Source organism: Triticum aestivum, chromosome 6A, assembly GCF_018294505.1.
Source record: "Triticum aestivum cultivar Chinese Spring chromosome 6A, IWGSC CS RefSeq v2.1, whole genome shotgun sequence".
Classification (NCBI taxonomy): Eukaryota; Viridiplantae; Streptophyta; class Magnoliopsida; order Poales; family Poaceae; genus Triticum; species Triticum aestivum.
This window is the reverse complement of record NC_057809.1, coordinates 417,576,772-417,599,008: the sequence shown is the minus strand read 5'-3', so window position 1 is coordinate 417,599,008 and position 22,237 is coordinate 417,576,772. Positions and strand designations below refer to the sequence as shown.

The window sequence follows — 22,237 nt, the reverse complement described above, 5'->3', positions numbered from 1 at the left end:
GCATCAGTCAGGGTTAGTTCCATTCAAATCATGCAAGTTAGAGTCCAAAACAAGGGCAAAAGTGTTTGGAAAAGTAGATACGTTGGAGACGTATCATGCCTCGGCCTCGACGAGCCGTGGCGCCTGCTCGTTTTCCTCGTCGACGAGGTTGATGGCAGAGGCGGCGCTTTGGTGGGTTGGCATGCTTGTAAAAGGTGGATGTGCTACAGGCTGCGCTTGTCGCCTCCGTGCGTCGCACACCGCCAAGGTTTATGCGCAATATCGCCGGGTGGCGGGAAACAGGTGAGGAAATGGCGGGAAACGGTGGCGTGTTCATAAAACACCATCAATTAATGTTAACTTAGCATAGAAGGAACATCGAGTTAGCACAAGAAGTAGATGATGATCAGATGAACACGAACAACACTAAGGAACCCATCAGTGATGAATTCATCAATTGCAAACGGTTGAATACTAGCAAGTGTTTGCCCACAACACACATGGCTTATTCCATCACAAACAAGTCGGATGGATCAACTGTATGACACGTATCACACATTGTCAAAAAGTAATGTGGTAGACCTTCCTTAACATGTGTTAAAAAAACAAGGACCTCGAGGTTAAATTAACTCACGGGAGGGTCATATCAGTCATTTAATTTGACAGACATGACCCATCATATCAGTTAATTTAACATCAACACAACTTCACATCTAGTCACCCATCCGATGGCGGCTCCAGCCTGAGCACACTTAACTTGAGAGTTCTCTTACATGACCTGCTGGTGGAACAACTTGTCCTTGCTGGTATAGGATGCCTCTTCGCATCCTTATGGCGTATCCGGATGACCGCCCGTCCCCCAATGGTTAATAGATGTTGTGTAGACATACCATATCACATACGTCTTATTAGAAATCGTCTGCGTTATTATCGGTCTTCGCACACATTTCTGATTACAGACTTGTTTGCTACGTATCACACACATCTTGATATATTGAATCGTTTCTGTTCTCTTGTCTCAACGCAAACAGTTCATCCGAGTGAACCGCATGCCATATATCGCACACACCTTGATCTGACTAGTCGTTTCTTTTGTGTTGCCTAATCACAAACAATTCATTCGAGTGAACCGTATGTTGTATATCGCACACACCTTCATCTGGCTGCCCTTTTTTTGTTCCTCCTCATCACAAACAGTTAATTGAACTGAACCGTGTGCCCTTCATCGCACACGTAACTAAAATCTGAACCGTGTTTGATGCATCCTCCATCGCAAACGTTTTTCACCTTTTTTGATGGGTTTTTTACACCACCGTTTGCGATCATTGCATCATACACAGTTTCGTCGAAGGGCCTCTGATCGTAGTGTCGCGTTAGCAGCATCCTGCAGTAGTGAAAAGGCATAAGTATTGTACCATAATGTGTAATAACAACCCATAATGCAATAATTATCAACATAAGAGCATGATGCAAAATGGATGTATCACACGTATTGTTTAGTAAAGGGACATTTACATCTATGCCCCTAATTTGAGCCCACTCTCATATTTACCCCTAATTTCAAAGCATGCTCAAATTTGCCCCTCCGCCGTTAGGTGCACTTACAGAAATACCCTTCTGTGTCATTACCGTCCGGTCAAAGCAGGTCAAAGCCGGTCAAAGGGCTTTGTCCATCCTGAAAAAAATAGCAAAAAAAATTCTAAAAAATCTGAAAATTTGTGGGAACAAAGATACTCAGGTTCGCAAGGTGCGTGCAAAGTTTCGTGTTCTTCGTACATTCTAACAACTCCTGTCAGAGGAAAAACAATAAATATGTAAGCCCGTGAACAGTAAATTCAAAAAAATAGTAAGAACATTCAAAAAAATATGAAATTTTTTGGCATCAAAGAGGCTCGGGTCTGCAAGCTGCGTGCAAATTTTGTTGTGTTTGGACATTGGAGGGGCCTGTGGAGAAAAAACAAAATTTGGCTCGGGAAAAAACTTGGGAAAAAAATGACTATTTTGTTTTTTCTTACTAGAGCTCCTCGCATGTCATTTGATCATAAAAACTTGCAAGCACCTTGTGCACCCAAGCCACTTTGATGCCAAAAAAATTCATATTTTTTAATTTTTTTCTATTTTATTTCAAATTTATCGTTCACAAGCGTGCATATTAACTGTTTTTCCTCGCCACGAGCTCCTGGAATGTCCAAATAGCACGAAAATTTGCACACACCTTGGGCACATGAGTATCTTCGATCTCACAAAAATTTAGATTTTTTTTCTATTTTTTCAGGATGGTCAAAGCTGTTTGACCGGACGGTAACGACGCAAAAGGGCATTTCTATAAAGGCACCTAACGGCGGAGGGGCAAATTTGAGCAGGCTTTCGAATTAGGAGTATATCTGATTAGGTGGTTCGAGTTAGGGACAGAAATGCAAATGGCCCTTTAGTAAATCTGTGACCTCTGATGTGACAGGTGGAGATATCTATGAGGACCCAGCACAATATGAGATAATGGTGATCCCTTGAACTTAATCCTTGGTTCTGGTCTAAAGACCTTAATTATGGAAATGACCACTCCGTGACAACGAAGAAGCAGGACGAAAGAATGAAATATAATCCCTAGTGGAGGAGTTTCATAACCCTAGGGAGAACCGCCTACAAAACACTTGTATCAAATGCTATGAGTATAATATAAGGTAACTGGTATTACCGTCGAACTAGCACACTTAATAAACTAGGTGATACCCCGCGCGTTGCTGCGGGAACTTTTAATAAACAATTTTATGTGTAAAAATGCAATAACTTTATGAAACATAGTATAAGTATATGTAAAGAATTACTTTGGAAGATATTCCCATGTAGCCATAATTATTTTTGTTTGTCTTGTCTGGTGCGGAACCATGCATGCTTTCCCGTTAGGTGAAGTTTAGCTTTGTTTATTGTTTTTGGGTGTATGCAATGGAGTCCAATTGGGATTAAAAGGTTGCATTTGAACAGTATATTCTTAAAAAACTTGATGAGCTACCTCTTTGTACGCAATGGAATCAAATTAGGATTAAAAGGTTGCTTGGAAGACTGGAGGTTCGGGGGAACTAAGGGATATAACACAACTCTTTGCCTTGTGGGAAGAAAAAGAGACATGAACAACAAGCGCAAGAGAATGATATGAGAAAAATACAGTCATTTAGGCTTTCAGAATCAGAAGAACGCATTAATAACATGTGAACTCTAACCAAATGGTTGGAGGGGACTTGCGTTGTACATCTGGAGTGGACCGGATGATGTCAAGACATATACAAATAGCAAAAGGAACCTAGAATGATGTGGCTGCTTGAGATTGCATGAAAAAAAAGTTAATGATTATTCGTATGAGACTGTATGCGCATGAAGAGTTAGTGGAAGCATGCGCATGAATAGATAGTGGAAAAGCATATTTACATGATGGACCAACTTGATGACGTGGATAGCTTGCATGCCGAGATAAATAAGATAGTGGGGATGAATCTCTTAGGTATATAGGATTCTTACCATGAGTTGAAATCTCTCAGCACCTAATTATCTCTTCATAGCAGGAAACCCAACTGTAGTTATATTAGTTCTTTTAGTTGTTACTACAATTTTCGTTATACTTGTGAAACTGGTTTATTCATGACTCAGGACACAGTAACGATATTTGCAGAAGCACAAGCAGTTACTTCACATAAAAACTGCGATACCTTGCGTGTGACAGAAATGTTGCCTATAAATACTCTAATCCGCTCTTCGTTGGAACGATAACTCATTGGGATACTTCTGCGAAAGTGCTACACTACCCTGTTTGGCTTGCAGGCATCAGCCAGGGTTTGGTCGTGTCGGGTTTCGAGGAGGCAGGCGTCGCCGGGAGTGGAAGTGTGGACTGGCCGGTCCATGGCTTCCACACTAAAAAGGACGAGGCCCCGCAAGGTTGGGAGACTGACAGGCGGGGCCACGTGCGCTTGCATAGTTAATTTGGATGGTGGAGGTAGGTGGCAGGCCGCCACGCATCCCTGAGGAGGACGAGAAGCGGGCACGTGCACGTCCGTTCGACGCAAACCAGGAGCAAGTTTGCTATGGAAATGTGGCGGCCTGGACGTAAAACGAAGAAATTGTGCGGATGCGGCCACGCGTTGGGCCGTGGCGTCTGTCCGTTTAGACCAAAACGGATACACATGGACCAGATGGGGTCTTACGTTGGAGTTGGCCTTTCTACCATGAGTAGCTTAGTCGGTTCGGTTGTGTTTTGTTCAAATTTATGTGATTTTCAAGTACGACATATTTAGGTCTCAGTCAACTAAGATTTAACTAAGCCTCGGTCAGGCGACATAACATGGAAGAAAGTAAACATAAATAACTTTTTTTTTGCATGAATCTTAATGTAAGATCTCACGAATATAACATCGACCGAGACATAACCAAGTCTTAGTCGAATGAAATTTAACAAAAATGTTGCATAAACAAGGAGTACGGGGTGGCATGGGTAAAATGCTTTCAAAGCTGATACCATTGTTGAACTAAAGACAAAAGAAATATTACCACACTTATACGTAAGGGGCCTTTATTTCAAATTGTAGCAAGTCGATTCGGTGACCTCTAGTTGTGCGAGACAGCTAGCGTAAGATTTTTTATCACTTTTTGGACTTAATTTAAACTTTTCAAAGCTATTTTTTGTGTGTATGAGGAGATACATTATGGAATTGATGGAATATATGCAGGGAGCGCGCTAAACACATATAGAAATTTTTTGTTGTTTTGTAATTTAATAGGCATGCTTATTAAGGGCATTATCATTGGGCCATCGCAAAAAAGAGGACACTATCATTAGGGTACGTCAGCTTCGACTTCTTCTTTCTCAGGTATGGGCTGCTTGCCCCTTACATCTAGGGGGCACTGCACAACCCCCCGGCCGCATCGTCGATGTTCTCCCATCCAACCCCAACAACACGGGAGTTTTGTTGCTCTTCTTCCTCACACACCAGCGCCCGCGCGTCTCCGCCAGATCAACGATCTATCCCTTTCCTCTTGTTTTCCGAGCTTATCCTCCTCTCGTTATTAATTCTTTAGGCAACTGCTGGTTTCAGATGGTAGATGCATATAAATTGGTTGGATAAGATGCAAGGGAGCAAGGTGGGACTATTTAAAACCAATGTGAATCCTTTTCTCCGCACGAATATGACCCGGTAAGTTGGACGTGGTCTTGCTCCTATGTCTCAGGAGGTAAGTTCGATCCCTCACATCCACACTTATTTTGCCTCCTCCCCCGAGTTATTTGGGCCGGCTGCCAGATTCTATGGGCTGAGGCCCAGGTGGTGACAGGTGAGCTTTGAGTTGAGGCTGGGAGGCGATTGAATCGGCATTTCCTAAACGGCGCCCGTTGCGCCCGATACAGGCATCCACGCAAACGGGCGCACACCCCCGCAGCACCCCCGCGCCGTCTTGGGCTGGCCCGTTTCTCTTTTTTTTCCTATTGAAAGAAGAGCAAAAATTAGCGTGAGCTAGCGAGGGATCAAAACACTGGATCGCTCGATTGAATGTGGAGCACACTCACCACCAGGATAAGAACGCGTCTATGTACAGAAACTTCTTTCTTTTCTTTTTTAATCTTTATCTAGGTCGTTCGCTGGTCAATTTCTGGGCGTTTTTTTTTCTTTTTTCTTTTGTTCCTTTTTCATGTTTCTTTTCACCTTTCCTTAAATGCGAAAACTTTTTATCAAATTCGTGAACTTTTTTCAATTTTGATGAACTTTTTTCAAATTCAATGAACTTTTTTCAAATTCAATGAACTTTTATCAAAGTCGATGAACTTATTTTCAAATTCAATGAACTTTTTTCAAATTCAGTGATCTGTTATCAAAATCAATGAACTTATTTTTCAAATTTGATGAACTTTTTTCAAAATCGACGAACTTATTTTCAAATTCAATGAACTGTTATCAAAATCGATGAACTTATTTTTCAAATTTGATGAACTTTTTTCAAATTCAATGAACTTTTTATCAAATTTGTGAACTTTTTTTCAATTTCGATGAACTTTCTTCAAATTCAATGACTTTATCAAAATCGCTGAACTTATTTTCAAATTCGGTGATCTTTTTTTCAAATTCAATGAATAATTTTTTTAAATCAATGAACAATTTTCAAATCCGATGATTTTTTCATATTCGATGAACTTTTTCCAAATTCGATGAAAAATTTTCAAATTCGATGAACATTTTTTCCCAAATTCCATGAATCTTTTTTCCAACTTGATGAACTTTTTTTCAAAATTGATAAACTTTTTTCAAAACCGATGAATTTTTTTTCAAAATCGATTAAGCTTTTTAAAATTTTGTGAATTTTTTAGAAAAATGGTGAACTAGTTTTCAAAATCGATGAACTTATTTTTCAGAACCAATGAACTTTTCAACTAATTTTCGGATTTTACGTTAATGTTTTCACTGAATAATGGTTAGGTAGAACTTTTTCCCAGCTACCGAACATAACAATGTATTTGGTCTAGTGGTTCTCGTGTCGGACAGAAAGAAGTGTGATCATGAGTTCGAAACTCAGCTTTTGTAATTTTTCACGTTCATTTTTTCGCACGTGCGCTTCGAGCGCCAGACCACGAAACCAGCGCTGAAGGCGCCGGTTAGGAGCTCCCGATTGAATCCTATCGCAAGCTTGTGTCTTTTTTCTCTCTGCGTTGCACTCAAGCTGGGCCACGAACAGCCAGAAGGCCCATGTCTTTGACGTACAGGTAGGAACGTAGTGCTTTTTACGTACAGATTAGTACCACCTCGAATAGAACAAAAATAACAAGGATGAGGTGAATGAATGAAAAACGGACGAAATTACGGTGGTAAGAAGTGATAGCCGCTTTATTAGTAGCTATAGATATAGATATAGATATAGACTAGCAAACATGCCCGTGCGTTGCAACGGGAGATCAAACAATAACACAAGTCTCTAATGTGATAAGTATTCTCATGATCCTTCATGTATAAGTCCACTCCCTCTACTTTAAAATCACAGCCAATAGTCATTCGACATGAACGACAGCTTCAAAACAACGAACAACATGTCAAACAATGAATCAATTGAGGGTATGCTTTTCCAGGATGTCTATTTGGAACATGAGATGTGGTCCCGAGTCAAATTAATTCAACTTATTAGTTCCTTCTGAAATTTAAAATAAAATTTAAAGGAATAACATTATTAATAATTTTGGACCTGATGTCATGAGCTAAATTTAATAGAAAAATGGAAAGAAATACTATTATGAACAAATTTAGAAATAACAATAACATCAAGTAGATTAATCTGTAAAACATGCTTGTTTGTGTTAGGTGAGGTCGGGATAGTCTGGTCGAGACCTCCTCCCCTCCCAATCGCCGCCTAATATGGCGATTCATGCGAATTCCAGACCATAGCTCCCTTGCCCCCCCCCCCCCCCTCAAAAAAAATCCAAAATTGCTCCTTTTCAATCCACATCATTTGTAGCCGACCATCAACTGATTCATATTAGTGGGCGCTGGATGCAAAGGTGGCAGCCAACCCACTGTACACAACGACGTGTAGACATATGTTTTTACACGTACATATATAGCACTAAGCTAGCTAGTAGTTTTTCTTTGAAAAAGAACAAAAGATGGCTAGTAGTTTTTTTCTCAAAAAAAAGGTTGATTAGGAATTCTAAATTGGTAGAAATGAACTTCCCCTATTGAACCAGTAATAGATAAATACCCCATATAAATAAAAGTATTTTTTAGAAATGATTAACATGCAGGGTAATAGCATATTTGGAATCTAAACATTTTTCTAAGCGTTTTCCATTTATAACATGTTAAGTTTTATGTTAATATTTAAAAGATATGAATATTTTAAAAAGTACTTGAATCTGCAAAAAAAAGTTAGAGTAGCTGGACCGTATTACAACACTATGCAGCCCTTGAGCAAGATAGTTCTATCTTACGCCAACAGGAATTCAGGGAGTGATAAAAGGCAATAAAAGAGATAAGTGGGATTCAAACTTGGGTGTCCCAAGTAGAAGAGCATGGCACCAACCAATCGAGCTATTGTAGACTTGTGATACAACATGGCAGTACTTTGTTTGAACTAAACACGATGGGCAACGACGTAAGGGAAAAACGAATCGTTTTTTCCACTTACGGGTGGCATTGGTGGGTAATTTTCGCTAACTTCAAGGGTAATTTGAATGACGTATGACCAGAAGCAATATCTGCTTTATTATTATTAGGGAAAGATATGCAAAGGAGTCAGGGCATAACGTGGAACAAACTTATATATATATTTTTTAGGGTGGAACATAATTACACGGGCACATTACATCGTGCGACAGAAATAACCGCCACGAGGAGATGATGGAAGGTAGAAGAAGGCACGGGAGCTGTTTGATTAATCCTATAGCTGAAAAACTTGACCTGACCTTAGGACTGTTACTTTAGTTTTTGGTTTGGCAGTTTTGTACGTGGCCCCGACAGATATACACGGTCCACTGGTGAGTGAATTGGGAACGACAATCCATCCATTGTACTGTTGTAGTACAGGGCAATAACGTACACGTTCAGTAAGCCGGCCAGAAATTTCGCTGATACGAGAGCATCATTGGCGTGACTTTTTGGCCAGCGTATTTCTTGCTGATAGTGTAACAACCGCCAGTTGTTTTGTCCAATCAGTTGGCGCAACGTAGCTTTTGGCATATTCGCTTACTGTGCGGTTGGTGAAATTTGGCAATCACCGATGATGGCCGTGCTGATGCGCAGATAAGGACAAAACTCTCCAAGAAAAAGTCGCCCACTGATCATCCCCTCGACAAATCATTTTTCTGCAGTAAGCACAATTAGCAGTAGGAGTAGCTGCTCTATCCCTTGCGTGGTGCTACACAAAAAAATTGCGCAGGATCAGAAAACGTTCCGCGTTCTCTCCGGAAAACACTGCACAGCAGGAACGAACAATCGAAGAACAATGATCACTCCTCAGCATCCACTCCTCTCTCTACCCCGGAGGCCAAAGCTCTGTCAAAATAACCACAACTTCTACGAGCTACTCCCTCCATTCTAAAATAGATGGCCCAACTTGTGGGAGTAGCAGCTAGCTTTATCCGATTCGATCTGTCAAAAGAAAACAGCTAGTAGTGGCGGGCGACGACGCCGGCCCGAGAGCGCGTCAGGCCTGGAACCCCGTCTTCTTCCAGACCGCGTCCCGGACCTTGAGCATCCTGCCGACCCCCATCCCATCGTTCACCGACAGCGATGCGGCACGGCGCCGCGACGCCAGCTCGTGCGGCGGCACCACCGGGGCGCCCTCGACGTCCTCGTCGTCCGCGTCGTCCAGCTCCCAGTCCCCGGCCTGGTGCCCCTGGTACTCGCCCCCAAGGATCTTGGACCAGTCCGGTATGGCCACGGGCAGCGACCCGTGCGCGGCGCCGCCCCCGCCGGCCCTGTCCACCGGCTTCGTCTTCCTCCCGGGACGGGCAACCGGGACTGCACGGACCCGGGGTAGCTCGGCACCCGACCTTGCCGGTTGTTCGGCCTCCTCTCCCGGGTTGAACGACCCCCAGACGTCTGACTCGTCGAACTCGTCGGCCGTGACGGGGCCGCCTGCCGTGGCCGGGTACCCCATGAGGCCGCGCGTCGACGCCGGCGCGAAGTGGTGGTACGCGCGCTCCGTCGCCACCGACCGCGTGCTCCTCGCCATTGCGGCCATGCCTGCTCGCCGTGCAAACGTGCAGCGCGAATGGAGCGGTGAGGGGAAACGTGAAGCAGATCGCGCAAGGAGGCGAGGAAGTTGAAGACCTGCGGAACCGCGGCGGGTAGAAGGTAGGAAGGAAGGCGTGCGCTGGTGGTTGCGCTGGGATTTATATGAGCTGGAAGGACGAGAGCAGAAAGCGGGGCAAGTGGATAAGGCCGTTTTATGGAATGACCGTTTCATCCTTGACGTTTTGGATTGCTACGTGGATGATATCTACGCCGTGCCACTGCCAGCTGGGTCCCAAGCCTCTTCGCGGTGTCAAACCGCCACGTACGTAGGTGTTTTGTGTGGTTAACAGGATTTCGGGTGGTGCTGGCGCGTTGCTATTGGCAGCTGCTAACGTAGTGGGCCTAGTGATTTTTCTTTCTGGATAAGAAACGCAGCAATTCAGTCCTACACGATCAGAAAGTCTTATCCGTGCCGCGCCCGGAAACTAATTATAGAAGAGTTTCTTGGCAATTTGTTCTCTGATCTGGCTCTCAGGGAGCGATTAATAGCAAGTGTTTGTTCCATCTCCATATGGAAGTTGGCCTAGTCACACATGTTGGATTATCTCATCCTGGTTGACATCTTTACATAAGCATACGTGTTAGTAACATCCGCTTTGGCAGCGATATCCGTAGAATTGCTTTTGGCTGGCGCGTGATGCACATAGACGTACATGTGTCTAGATCACACGACGAACGTCGAGGATTGCACACCAGCTTTTCTCGGCGACAAATTTAAGGCTCGTTAGTAATGAATGTCGGCCATAATTGATGCTCCAGGCAGGCCATGCATGGGTCCCAAACCCCACGGATTAGAGCGTCAATCGATGCCGCGCACGCACTTACGTGCCGGATCGTTATCTGTTGGCAACTTTGGCCTTGCCCTGCCTGCCTGCCTGCCTGCATGCATGCGTGCTTGATGATCGACTAGAGCGGATGCATGCGACGAGAGCCGTAGACCCAGTCGCCACGCGGGTATGGGCGTACGTGTCGCCTCGGGAGTGGGCCGGGCCCGCTCGGCCACATGGGCGGCCCCTCGTGTACGCTTCGTAGGGTGCACGAGGATTAACACGGGCAGTGCAACACCTAAAAAAAACACGGGCAGTGCCGTATGCCCTGCGTGCGCTTGGACTTTGGAGCCATGCGCGCGGCGCTGCCATGCTTTTACCGAAGGGACGTAGAGGGCACCGAGGGCCTCTCATTTGTGGAGTGTTGAATATGATACCGGTGTTTCAAGTTTCAACGGTTAAGGGCATCTCCAGCTGAGTCCCCAACAGGCCCCCTCAGGCCACTTTTTCGACGCTGGTGTCGAAAAAACGGTTCAGTCGCGCCCTCAGGACGCCGAAAATCGCCGGTTCAGACTTTTTTTCGCCCGACGGTCACAGGCCGAAACCGGCGCGCTGGGGAGTCGTTGGGGGCTCCGGCGCTAGGGAAAAGCACGCCTGGCCCACACCGACAAGGAAAAAGTCAAGGTTTTCTTCCCCCGACTCGTGTCGCACCCCCTGCGCCCTTGGCCACCATTAGCTATATCCCGGCGACGGCCGCCGCCCTACTCCGCTAGATAGCCATTCCCCGCCGGAAAATAGCAGTGCTTCGCCGCGGCAGCCCCTCCCACAGCAGCTGGGCGTTTCCGGCCGCCGTTTCCGGCCGCGGAGGCGCGGTTTAACGGCGGGTACACGCCCACCGAGCGCAAGGTGTTCGGCGTTTTGCCTGTCTCGGCGATGGACTCGGATGAGGAGGAAGAGCTCGCCGCGCTGCTGGAGGAGGAAGCCGCGGCCGACGTCCAGGAAGAAGAGCATCTGATGGTGCTCGCCGCCCTCGCCCAGCTGCTGGCGAGCAATGAAAAGCCGCGGCGAGGTGGCTCGGCGCCGGGGCGGGTGAAAGCAAAGAACCGGCATCGTCTGCAAGGCTACTGCATGCTCTACTCCGACTACTTCGCTGATGCTCCACTTCATGGCGAGAGAACATTTCGGTGCCGTTATCGGATGAGCCGAAAGCTCTTTCTCAGGATTGTGAATTCCATCCGGGAGTTCGACAACTACTTCAAGTGCAAGATGGATTGCACTGGCGCTCTTGGATTCACCTCCATCCAGAAGTGCACGACAGCGATGAGGATGCTTGCATATGGAGCTCCCAGTGATTCACTCGACGACTATGGGCGCATGGCCGAGTCCACCAGCATAGAGTGTTTCTATAAGTTCTGTCGGGCAGTGGTGGCAGTGTTTGGGCCACAATACTTGAGAACACCCAATGTGGAAGACACCGCTCGGATCCTAGCCCAGAATGCAGCAAGAGGATTTCCTGGGATACTTGGAAGCATCGACTGCATGCATTGGAAATGGAAGAACTGCCCATTTGGTTGACAGGGGATGTACAAAGGCGCCAAAGGCGGTTGCAGTGTGGTGCTTGAGGTGGTAGCCACACAGGACCTCTGGATTTGGCACTCCTTCTTTGGTATGCCAGGAACTCACAATGACATCAACGTGCTACAGTGCTCTCCTGTTTTGCCAAGCTCGTTGAGGGCCATTCTCCTCCGATGAACTTCGAGATCAATGGGCATCAATACAACAAGGGGTACTATCTAGCTGACGGCATCTATCTGAGATGGTCGACATTTGTGAAGACGATCTCAAACCCTGTGGCAGGAGGCAAGAACGCCTGGTTTGCGAAGCTTCAGGAGGCTTGCAGGAAGGATGTCGAGCGGGCATTTGGTGTGCTCCAATCTCGATTCGCTGTTGTTCGGTACCCCGCTCAGACCTGGTCGAAAGATCAAATGTGGGAGATCATGACTTGCTGTGTCATCTTGCACAACATGATCATCGAGAGCGAGCAAGAAGACCCAGTGTTTGACACTGAACCATACTACAGGCAGGGTCCTCTAGCCGAAGTTGATCACCAGCTACCGGCAACTTGGACTGCCTATCTCAGTATGCGTCAGGAGATCCGAAACCCACAGGTGCATCATCAACTACAGAAAGATCCGATTGAACACCTATGGAGGCTCAAGGGGGACGCCGCGTGATGAAATACGAGTTTTTATTTGTTGAACTATATAATTTGTATTGAACTATTTGTTGTTGTAGTATTTTGTTGAAGTATTTGATTTTTCTGTGATGAAATATGTGATAAGAAATAATTGTGTTGATAATTGGACGCCGAGACACGGCGAAACCACGCCAAATATGGACCTATTCTCGCTCATTTGGGCCGTTTATTCGCCGAAATTGAGCTGCAAAATGGGTCAATTTCGGCGCCTGAGGGCGAACTGGGGGCGACGACTGGGCGCAAAACCACCCCAGCACCGAATGTATCGCTGGCTCGTCCCCAAAAGACGATTTTTATGCGTTCTGGAGGACCAACGACTGAAGAAGCCCTAAGTGGCTGGCATTGGCGGGTCGACAGGCATGCCAGTGCCAGGCTAGAGACGAGAGCTGCGCGCTGGTCCATGTACTCGAGGTTGCGATGTTGTCATCGGGCAAGAAGGGTTGCTCGAAGACTCCATGTAATCTTCGTCCGGACCGCACGTGCACGTCGGCACACGGTGTATGACGTGAAAGCTGCTCCATCAGGTTGCTGCTTTATCCATCCATCCGCTGCGTCGAAAAGCAAGCGTTAGTAAAAAAAAAGGACGAGAAGAAGATGAAGGGCGTGGTTATCTATTTTACACGTCTCACATTTGGCCATCTGGGTTACTGGGTGTATAAGAGCAACTTTAATGGGACGATCTATTTCGTTCGCCCGCATCTCTTTGGATCAACGTGGATAAAAATTGGCGGTCCAGCGCGCCGACCCAAACTCAAATCGTGTCCATCTAGAGTCCGCGCAGACCCATTTTCAGCCCAAAATTGCGTCTGGATTGCGTCGGCGTGGACGCGAAACGGACATGCCGCGCGTCTCCTCGCCGTCCGCCGCGTCCTCATCTGGCAGCCATCCAACCGCCACGGTCAACATAATTTATGACGACCGCCCACCTTGGGCCCACGCGTCAGCGACAACGGTCGTTCTTTTTTAAGCCGGGCGTGTGGAGGGACCATCCTCATCCACTACCACTCGCCCCCCGTCCTCATCTGACCACCCCTGCCCCCACGTCGGCGACAACCCTAGCCACCGCCAGTATGGGTTTCTTCTCCGGCATCGGCAGCAGCCGCAAGGGCAAAGCCCCCGCCCGTCATTCCCCCTCCCTCCCCTCCCTCCCCGCGCCGGGGCGCGCTCCCCGGCAGAGGCAGCGCATCAACGTGCCGTTGCACCAGGCCGAGTTGCACTGGCACCACCGCGTGCCTCTGCCGTACCCGGACGTAACGCTGTCACATGACTGACATTTGGATCCGGAGAGGATCTCAATGCCGGCGGCGCCGCGGACGGCGAGGGCCCATGTGGAGGAGGTGCGGCGCCGGCGGGTGTTGCTGACGTCGGAGCAGTGCGCCGACCCGCACTTCGCCGTCGACTCGCCCAACCGGGCTCGATGGTTCGCCTTCGAGCATGAGGAGGCAAGGCAATGCGGCGTCCGCAGCGTCGACCACAGCTTGCTGCCGCCCGCGCTCGTCGTCCGCGACGAGGACCAGGAGGGCGAGGCCGCCTACCAGGCGGCCATTAAGGAGAGCGAGGAGGAGGAGCGGTGGAGGGAGGCGGACGAGGCGGCTTTCGAGGCTGCCATGGCGGAGGCCATGACCCTCTCCGTGGCGGGCGACTACGTCATGCCGCCGGTGGCCCCGCCGTCCCCGCCCAAAGCCGAGCCGGAGGAGCCGGCCTACCATGAGCGCTACTCCTGGACCGGAGTAGTGCGCGAGTGGGTCACCGCTCCGCTGATCTGGCTCGGGGCGACGAAGAAGCAGGAGGCGGCCTACCTCGACCATTGGCGCCGCGTTCGGCTGGCCGAGGAGCGCCGGGAGGGCGAGCGTCTGCAGATGCTCGAGCGCGAGGCCGACGAGGAGGCGCGCCAGGCCCAGGCAGCGGCGGCAAAGCCCGACATCGGCACCGTCTGGAACACGGCGTTCCCCTGGACCGGCCCTGCGCCGACGTTGATCGACCTCACCGGACCCGACGCAGACGCCGCCGCCGCCTAGTACGCCTAGGGCAGCGCGTCGTCTAGTTTTTGATGTTTTTATTAATGTAATATGGACTTTTGCCGGCCTTCGTGGCCGGCTTTTATGTTTAATTAAATGCATATGTTTATTTTCAAACTGCTCGCAATACTTTTTTTAGCACGTCGACGAAATGGGCCGGGTCAGCGTTGAGCGCTCGCGCTAACCCAAACACAGCGACGGGCGTTTGTGTCCGCCGGGCCGACCCAAACGGACAAAAAACGGACAAAAGCGTCATCCATTTGGGTCAGCCCATTGGAGTTGCTCTAACATGCTAACGTGTAATATTACCTCCGTCCCAAAAAATTGTGGAAAACTTCTATTTTATTCATCTTTATTATGGCGGTACAAAGAAGACCGGACATAATAAAAATTACGTACATCCATATTAAAAAAATCTAAAACAAGTAATTCAAGACGAAGGAAATATTTGTTTTTTTTTAAACTGAAACACCTAGCATTCCATTAATCACGTCGGACCGACCAAGTTGGCGGTCACTGCAACAGTTACAAAGTTTGGAAGGCTACCCAGCCATACATGTTGGTCACCATACGCACCACTCTTACCCAAGACCGCTAGCTCATGAGCTGGAACGTTACAAGTGCGGTTACAGAAAACTACACTCTAGTCAACGAACTGATGCGAAGCATTCTAAGGTCATCCACATGAATCTACCATCGCCTCACCAAGTGTCTAAAGGACTCATGACACGAGCACGCACAAAAGCTCTCGAAACCGAGGTGACATCACTCCTCTCATGTTTCCACTTCGATGCACATGAGACATGGCTACTACCTCATATGGACAGATTGTGCATACTCAGGTATCATGGAGAAGCTAAGGAGCAAGGAGAAGAAGAAGAGAAAGATGGACGTGAAGACGGAGAAGAAGAAGAAGAAGAGATGATGCAGAAGAAGCTACATGCTCCGGATGACTGGGCAGGACCGGACGTCCGACGATCTCCAGGCTCCGGACGTCCGGCCCAGACCGGACGTCCGACGCTTCCACACCCGAACCAAAACAACAGACTTCCAACACCCCACGTCCGACCGACGCCTGGACGTCCGATCCCGACCGGACGTCTGACAGAAGACCACCCGAGCCGAATCTACGGACGTCCGAACCCTCGCGAGCCTCCGGACGACCGGTGACTCCCGGACGTCCGACGCCTGTGTACTGTTTCGTGTTGGGCCGCAGCCCTTGTGCCCCTTCGCCCCCCTCTTTTGCACTAAGACTATATATAGACCTCCTATTCCTTCTAGCTAGGGTTAGCAAAGGATTAGCTCATATTTCGTGTAAGAACTTTGCTCATCCACTTGGTTACCTTCTCCTCGGAGATTCGAGCCTCCACCGGAGAAGATCCCCCAAGCGGATTCAAGACCCCTTTTAGGGAAGAACTCAAGACCTCCTCACGGAGAAGAACGGCTACCTTTGTATCGTCCCTAGTTGATTGTGTACCGTGTATCTCTCTTTGTGTTTCAAGGATCTAGCACATGTGTGACTTAATCTTGTTGGTTTGACTGATTTCCCCTCGTATTTTACCCTCGTGTTCTTCGTGATCATCGCGGGATCCGCTCCTTTCGTGAAAGACCGGCCATATAGGGTTCCACCCTGCATCATCTTGGTATCAAGAGCCTCATTGATCACGATTTGGGAGCCTCCCCGTTGTGTTGCTAGCCTGGTTTTTGTTTTTTTTGTCCCAAATTCGAAAATTCCCCACAAAAATAGCCCTAATTTTTTTGTGATTTGTTGGTGTGTTGAAATTTTGTTGGATTTGATTCGTGGATTTGCTTTGTTTTGAGTGGATCTAGCCTTTCCCCCTTGTCTCCACCCTCTCCATCCACAAAATCCTCCGGATTCGACAATTTTCCACATCTCCACCATGAACCCTAGCTATTCATCCCGTGCCCAAATTTCGCCCAGGAACCGGACGTCCGACGACCGGACGACCGGCCCAGCCCGAACGTCCGACGAACCCTGACGAAACTGATTTTTTTAGTTTTGCACCACCACCGCCCCACATTTCTGCATACGCACTCCTACCATCTATACACCATCACCACTTCCGCATACCACCACCATTGCTTACCAGTTTCATACTCTGACACGTGTTGCCACTTCGATATTTGAGAATTTTAGTTGCGGTTCCGTATTCTTTTGTGTTTCGGCTATCTAGGTACGGTTCGAGATCAACATCACCGCCGCTCATCTTCGCCACGGACGCGTCATCAACAACGACCACCTCGACTACATCTTGATATTTGGTCCACCATTTTGACACCATACCGTAAGCAAGAACAGTAACCTCGTCTTGGTATCGTGATACATCATTCTTGCCATTACATTGATAGCCATCATAGCCTTACTCCTTTGCGTTGCTTACCCATCGAGACTAGCCTTTGAGTATTGCTGGCAATGAGACTTGTTCACATTAGTGATCATACTTCCCATAGCATACATACATCATTGTTGCATATCTTGGTATCATCTCTTGTGTCACAAGGTTGTCATCGCATACACAATTGCTATCTTGGTTCGTGAAGCATTGCATGACAAAAGAGCTCAAACCTCAAAGAGCCAAACAAGCTTTTAAGCAAAAAGGGAAAGATAAGCAAAGAGCTTTTAAGCAAGAACCATAGCATCATACAACATTAAGATTTTCATACTAGATCATCTTGGATCATATCATAGAAACACCTTGCATAGAGCATACTTGGGATAGAAGTCGTTGCATTTTCGCTTAGTAGGTTGTGCACAAGTCTTTGTATCCGCCTATTGTGCAATCGTGCTAGCGTCTCTATAGTGTTGTGCAACAAGAGCATTTTTGTGGATTCCACATTTTGGATCATCCTTGGTTGCCCAACCCCCACTTATCTCTTTGCGTGTGTGTTTCTGGGTACACTACATTGCTTGGTCTACTTGTTACATTGCAATCTTGCGAATCTTTTCCAACATTATTGAAGCTCACTTACAATTGCATTAAATTTTGTGCCACCATCCTAACCAAGCTCCACCATAAGCTTTTACTTGTGTAGGTGTGAGAAACCGACAAGAATTGGTACCAATTGTGCTATTTCCTTGTCCACATTGGAGTGATCATTGATCCACTTTCAACTTCGATCATGGTACATTTGGTATTCGTTATTCTCTTTCTACCACTCACATTGTGTATCTTGGAATGATGGATAGGCCAAGTACTTCTACCAGCCCACTCTACATTGAGCACGACGACGACATGAACTCCTACGTCACCAAGAGCCACCTCTTTGGTGCACAACGTGCTTTGCATCAAGAGCAACAAGCAATGAGTGAACGCATCGACAACCTCGTCGCCGACTTGCGACTCTCCGATCAACGTATAAGGGACTACTTCGACCACAAGCTCGACGATCACAAGCAAGATAACGACGCAAGAATGGATGAGATTCGTGCTTTGTTGCTCAACCGCTCTTCTTCCACTTCGTCTTCATCAAGAAGGACTCGCTCAAGTCGACACTCCGACTTCACCCTCTCCGGCTCAAGTACACCGACATCGAACACTCTACACCATGCCGAGCGCAATGATCGTTAAGCAAGCCTCAATCCTCTACGCGACACCGACTCTCAAGAGCGCCGACAACGTCAAACCCAAGAGGCTTTTGCGCTAGCACAAGAACGGCAAAGACAACGCCAACATGAAGAGGAAGAGCGCGCGCATCTACACCAAGATGCACAAGATACCGAGGCACAACGCCAAGAACAACAACTCCGTGAAGCTCAAGCACTTGCGGCGCAGCAAGCCCTCCAAGATTCAACTCGAGCCGTAGGCAACCGAGGCCTACAAGCTCGTGAACAAGAAGAAGCATTTCACGAAGAAATTCAAGAACGAAGATTTCAAGCTCGCGTGCATCGTCAAATTCCTCAAGTTCCTCCTCGAGCTCGGCAAGCTCCTCCACAAGCTCGCCAAGAACATCAAGTTCATCAAGAGCATGACAACAATGGAAATCCTCCACGACAAGAGCAACATGAGGTTGACAACCCTCCTCACCAAGAGCAACACGAGCTTGACAATCATCAACAACATGGATGTCATCATCCCCGACCCCCAACACAATGAAGAGCAATGCTACGGCAAGCTCAAGTTCAAGTTCACCATGCCCAAGTTCAACGGAAGCAACGATCCCGAAGAATACCTTTCATGGTCATTGAAGGTCGACAAAATCTTCCGCTTGCACAACTATGAAGAAGAGAAGAAGATCGCAATGGCATCCCTTGAGTTCCAAGACTATGTCCTCATTTTGTGGGAACAAGTTATCGAGCGCCGAGAGGCAAGAGGTGAACCACCCATCACTACTTGGGCGCAAATGAAGGATGTCATGAGAGCACGCTTTGTGCCTACCTACTACAACCGCAACCTCTTCAAGAAACTCCAACTACTCAAGCAAGGAACCAAGAGCGTTGACGAGTACTACAAGGAGATGGAGATTGCCATGATAAGAGCCAACGTCACGGAAGATGATGAGAAAATATGGCACGTTTCTTGAATGGACTCAACCATCCTATCAAGAAGATGGCCAACTTCCAACCATACTCGAACCTCATAGAGCTAGTGCATCAAGCTACCAAAGCAGAATGTCAAGTGCAAGACGATTTCATGTATGCCAAGTTCTCATCCAAGCCCTACGGCTTCTCCAACACCCAAGCTTCAATGATTCCAACACCGTCTACCAAGCCTTCTACAAGCAACGTCGACAAGTCGAGTTCCAAGAAAGCTTCGTCAACTCCAAGTCATCATCCTACTACAAGCAGCTTCAAGCCGAGAGCTTCATCATCATCCACTCCAACCGATGAGACCGTAAAGACGAGTTCCTTCAAATGCTTCACATGCGGAGGCCGAGGCCACAAGTCCTATGGGTGCACCAACAAGTGGAGCATGATCCTCAACAACGACGGCACCTACGACTCGATGAGTGACGGAGAAATGGATGCTCTTGAGCAAGTCGCCATGCACCAGCAAGTGAACGATGAAGAGGAACAAGTCTTTTGCGATGAATATTCAAGTCCCGCTCTTGTTGTCTCCAAGGTCTTGACTCTCCAACATCACCAAGAAGAAGACCAAAGATGCCATATCTTTCACACCAAGGCCGACATCAATGGACGCTCCGTCAAGGTCATCATCGATGGAGGGAGTTGTCATAATCTCGCAAGTGAAGAACTTTGCTCCAAACTCCAATTACCCAAGATGAAGCACCCACATCCATACAAAGTGCAATGGCTTAGCGACTCCGGCACTCTCCAAGTCGAACATCGAGTACAAGTCTCCTTCAAAATTGGCGCCTATGAAGACACTTTGGAGTGCGACATCGTTCCTATGACCGTTTGCCACCTCTTCCTTGGATGCCCATGGTAATTTGATAGAGGAGTCACCCACAACGGCCGAACGAACCACTACATCTTCAAGATGAAAGGGAAGGAGTACGTACTGATGAAGCTATGTACCTAGGGTAGGGTCATAGGCCTGACCTATACACCTCCCCTAGGACATCACCCTAAAATCAGAAGCATTCGAGGGATAGCATAGTCCACTCGACCTCGAAGCATTCCACTCAGAATACTCGAAGTCACTCGACCGCGACAACTACCACTCGACAGACAGAAGATCTAAACTCACTCTGCACGGCAACGGTCGGACATTTACTTCATAGACTTAATAGACATTTATGTCACTTTATTGCTAGCGTTACCAGTAACGCCCCCTCTTGATGTACCTTAAAACCCTTGTAACATGAGCTGGCTGGGGTCTAGGCGCACTCTATATAAGCCATGCCCCTCCACTGGCACAAGGGTTCGCACCCCCTGTAAACACACACATACATAATCCAGTCGACCGCCTCTGGGAACCGAGACGTAGGGCTGTTACTTCCTCCGCGAAGGGCGTGAACTCATAAAACTCATGTGTACAACTTCGCCATAGCTAGGATCTTGCCTCCTCATACCAACCCCCATTCTACTGTCAGTCTTAGATCCACGACAGTTGGCGCCCACCTTGGGGCAGGTGTCTCAGCGACTTTTTGGTGGAGTTGCAATTTTTTCCGATTCTCATCATCATGGTTTCCGCCAGCGGAATGGTTGAGGGCCGCGAGATCCGTCTCGGCGCGCTCGTTTTCGTTGCCGATGACTCCGCTTGGCTTCAGGAAGCTCCACTCGACGTCGATGCGCTCCCCGTCTGCGGGGCGACACACTTTCACGCATGCGTCTGTGGCGTCCTTCTCCGGCAACCGTCGACCCAGTATCGGTCGGCTCCTATGGTGTCCTCGTCCCCTGCTGTTCGCCGACGCAAGCGTTCCGGTCGGTCGCGGCTCCAGCGGTGGGTGAGACACGCGGTGGCCCGCCAGTCGGCCACCTCACAAGTCACGACAATCAAGCCCGACGAAACTCTCTACGGCATGTTCGACCTGTCGACTGGCTCCGTCGAGACCGCATCTGAGTGCGACAGCAGCGATCCTGCGGCGAAAGTCATGATGGTCAACGGACCACCCAGTCCTCCAGGCTTCCCCCGCGGTGACGGTGGTGATGGTGGCGGCGATCCATCACGCGTTCACGAGCAGTACCGCCCCGAGCCCCTTTCTTCGCAGCGGAGGGAAGAGCTTCATCGCCGCAATATGGATGCACTTTACACTCCTATCATTGGAGAAACCCCCGAGGCCCGGGCCTTGGAGGAAGCGCGCCTGGCCAACTTGGCTGAGCGGACTCGACTGGAGAACCTGCAACATGCACTCGACGAACGCGCTCGGCAGCGGATCCCTGAGTCCAGTCGGCGTTAGCTTTTTCCACCTCAAACTCAGGTATACCGCACTCCAATTCAAAATCTCACAGCTGCAGCCCGAATAGCAGAGTCAATCCAGCCTTCCCAGTCGGAGGCTGGCAGAGGTTTGATGCAAATCCGGGCCTTGCTCCGAGCAGCTGGAGAGCAGAACACATTAGTGTCTCAGTCGCGGAATAGGATTCATAGCAGGTCTGTAGTGGCGGATACAATACAGTCGGCCCACAGCCCAAGATCGCCCCTGCGGCATGAAGGACGTGGGCACAAGCAAGATTAGTACAGAAACCACGAGCAATATTGTAACACCCCGGATGTAACTTTCCCAATTTGTACTCCAACTCTTGCCGTTTCTAGCGTTAAGTTATTTTATTTTCTCGGGTTCGGGTCTTTGTCTCCGTGTGTTGTTGTCGTTGTCATGCATCTCATATCATGTCATCATGTGCATTGCATTTGCATACGTGTTTGTCTCATGCATTCGAGATTTTTCCCCGTTGTCCGTTTTGCATTCCGGTGCTTCGTTCTCCTCCGGTGGTCATTTCTAGCTTTCTTTCGTGTGTGGGGATTAAACATTTCCGGATTGGACCGAGACTTGCCAAGCGGCCTTGGTTTACTACCGGTAGACCGCCTGTCAAGTTTC

The 22,237-nt window shown here is 48.2% G+C and overlaps 1 protein-coding gene across 1 annotated transcript; it reads right to left on the bottom strand.

The window, feature by feature from the left end:
- Positions 1 to 8,260: 8,260 nt before the first annotated feature.
- LOC123127708 (uncharacterized) lies at positions 8,261 to 9,820 on the bottom strand. Its single transcript, XM_044547501.1, has one exon. The coding sequence runs from the start codon at positions 9,682 to 9,684 to the stop codon at positions 9,145 to 9,147; it is 540 nt and encodes a 179-aa protein (XP_044403436.1). The 5' UTR covers positions 9,685 to 9,820; the 3' UTR covers positions 8,261 to 9,144.
- Between the last annotated feature and the right edge of the window lie 12,417 nt (positions 9,821 to 22,237).

Excerpts from the sequence above, each read along its gene's own strand:
- LOC123127708 (XM_044547501.1), bottom strand. The coding sequence starts at position 9,684 with ATGGCCGCAATGGCGAGGAGCACGCGGTCGGTGGCGACGGAGCGCGCG.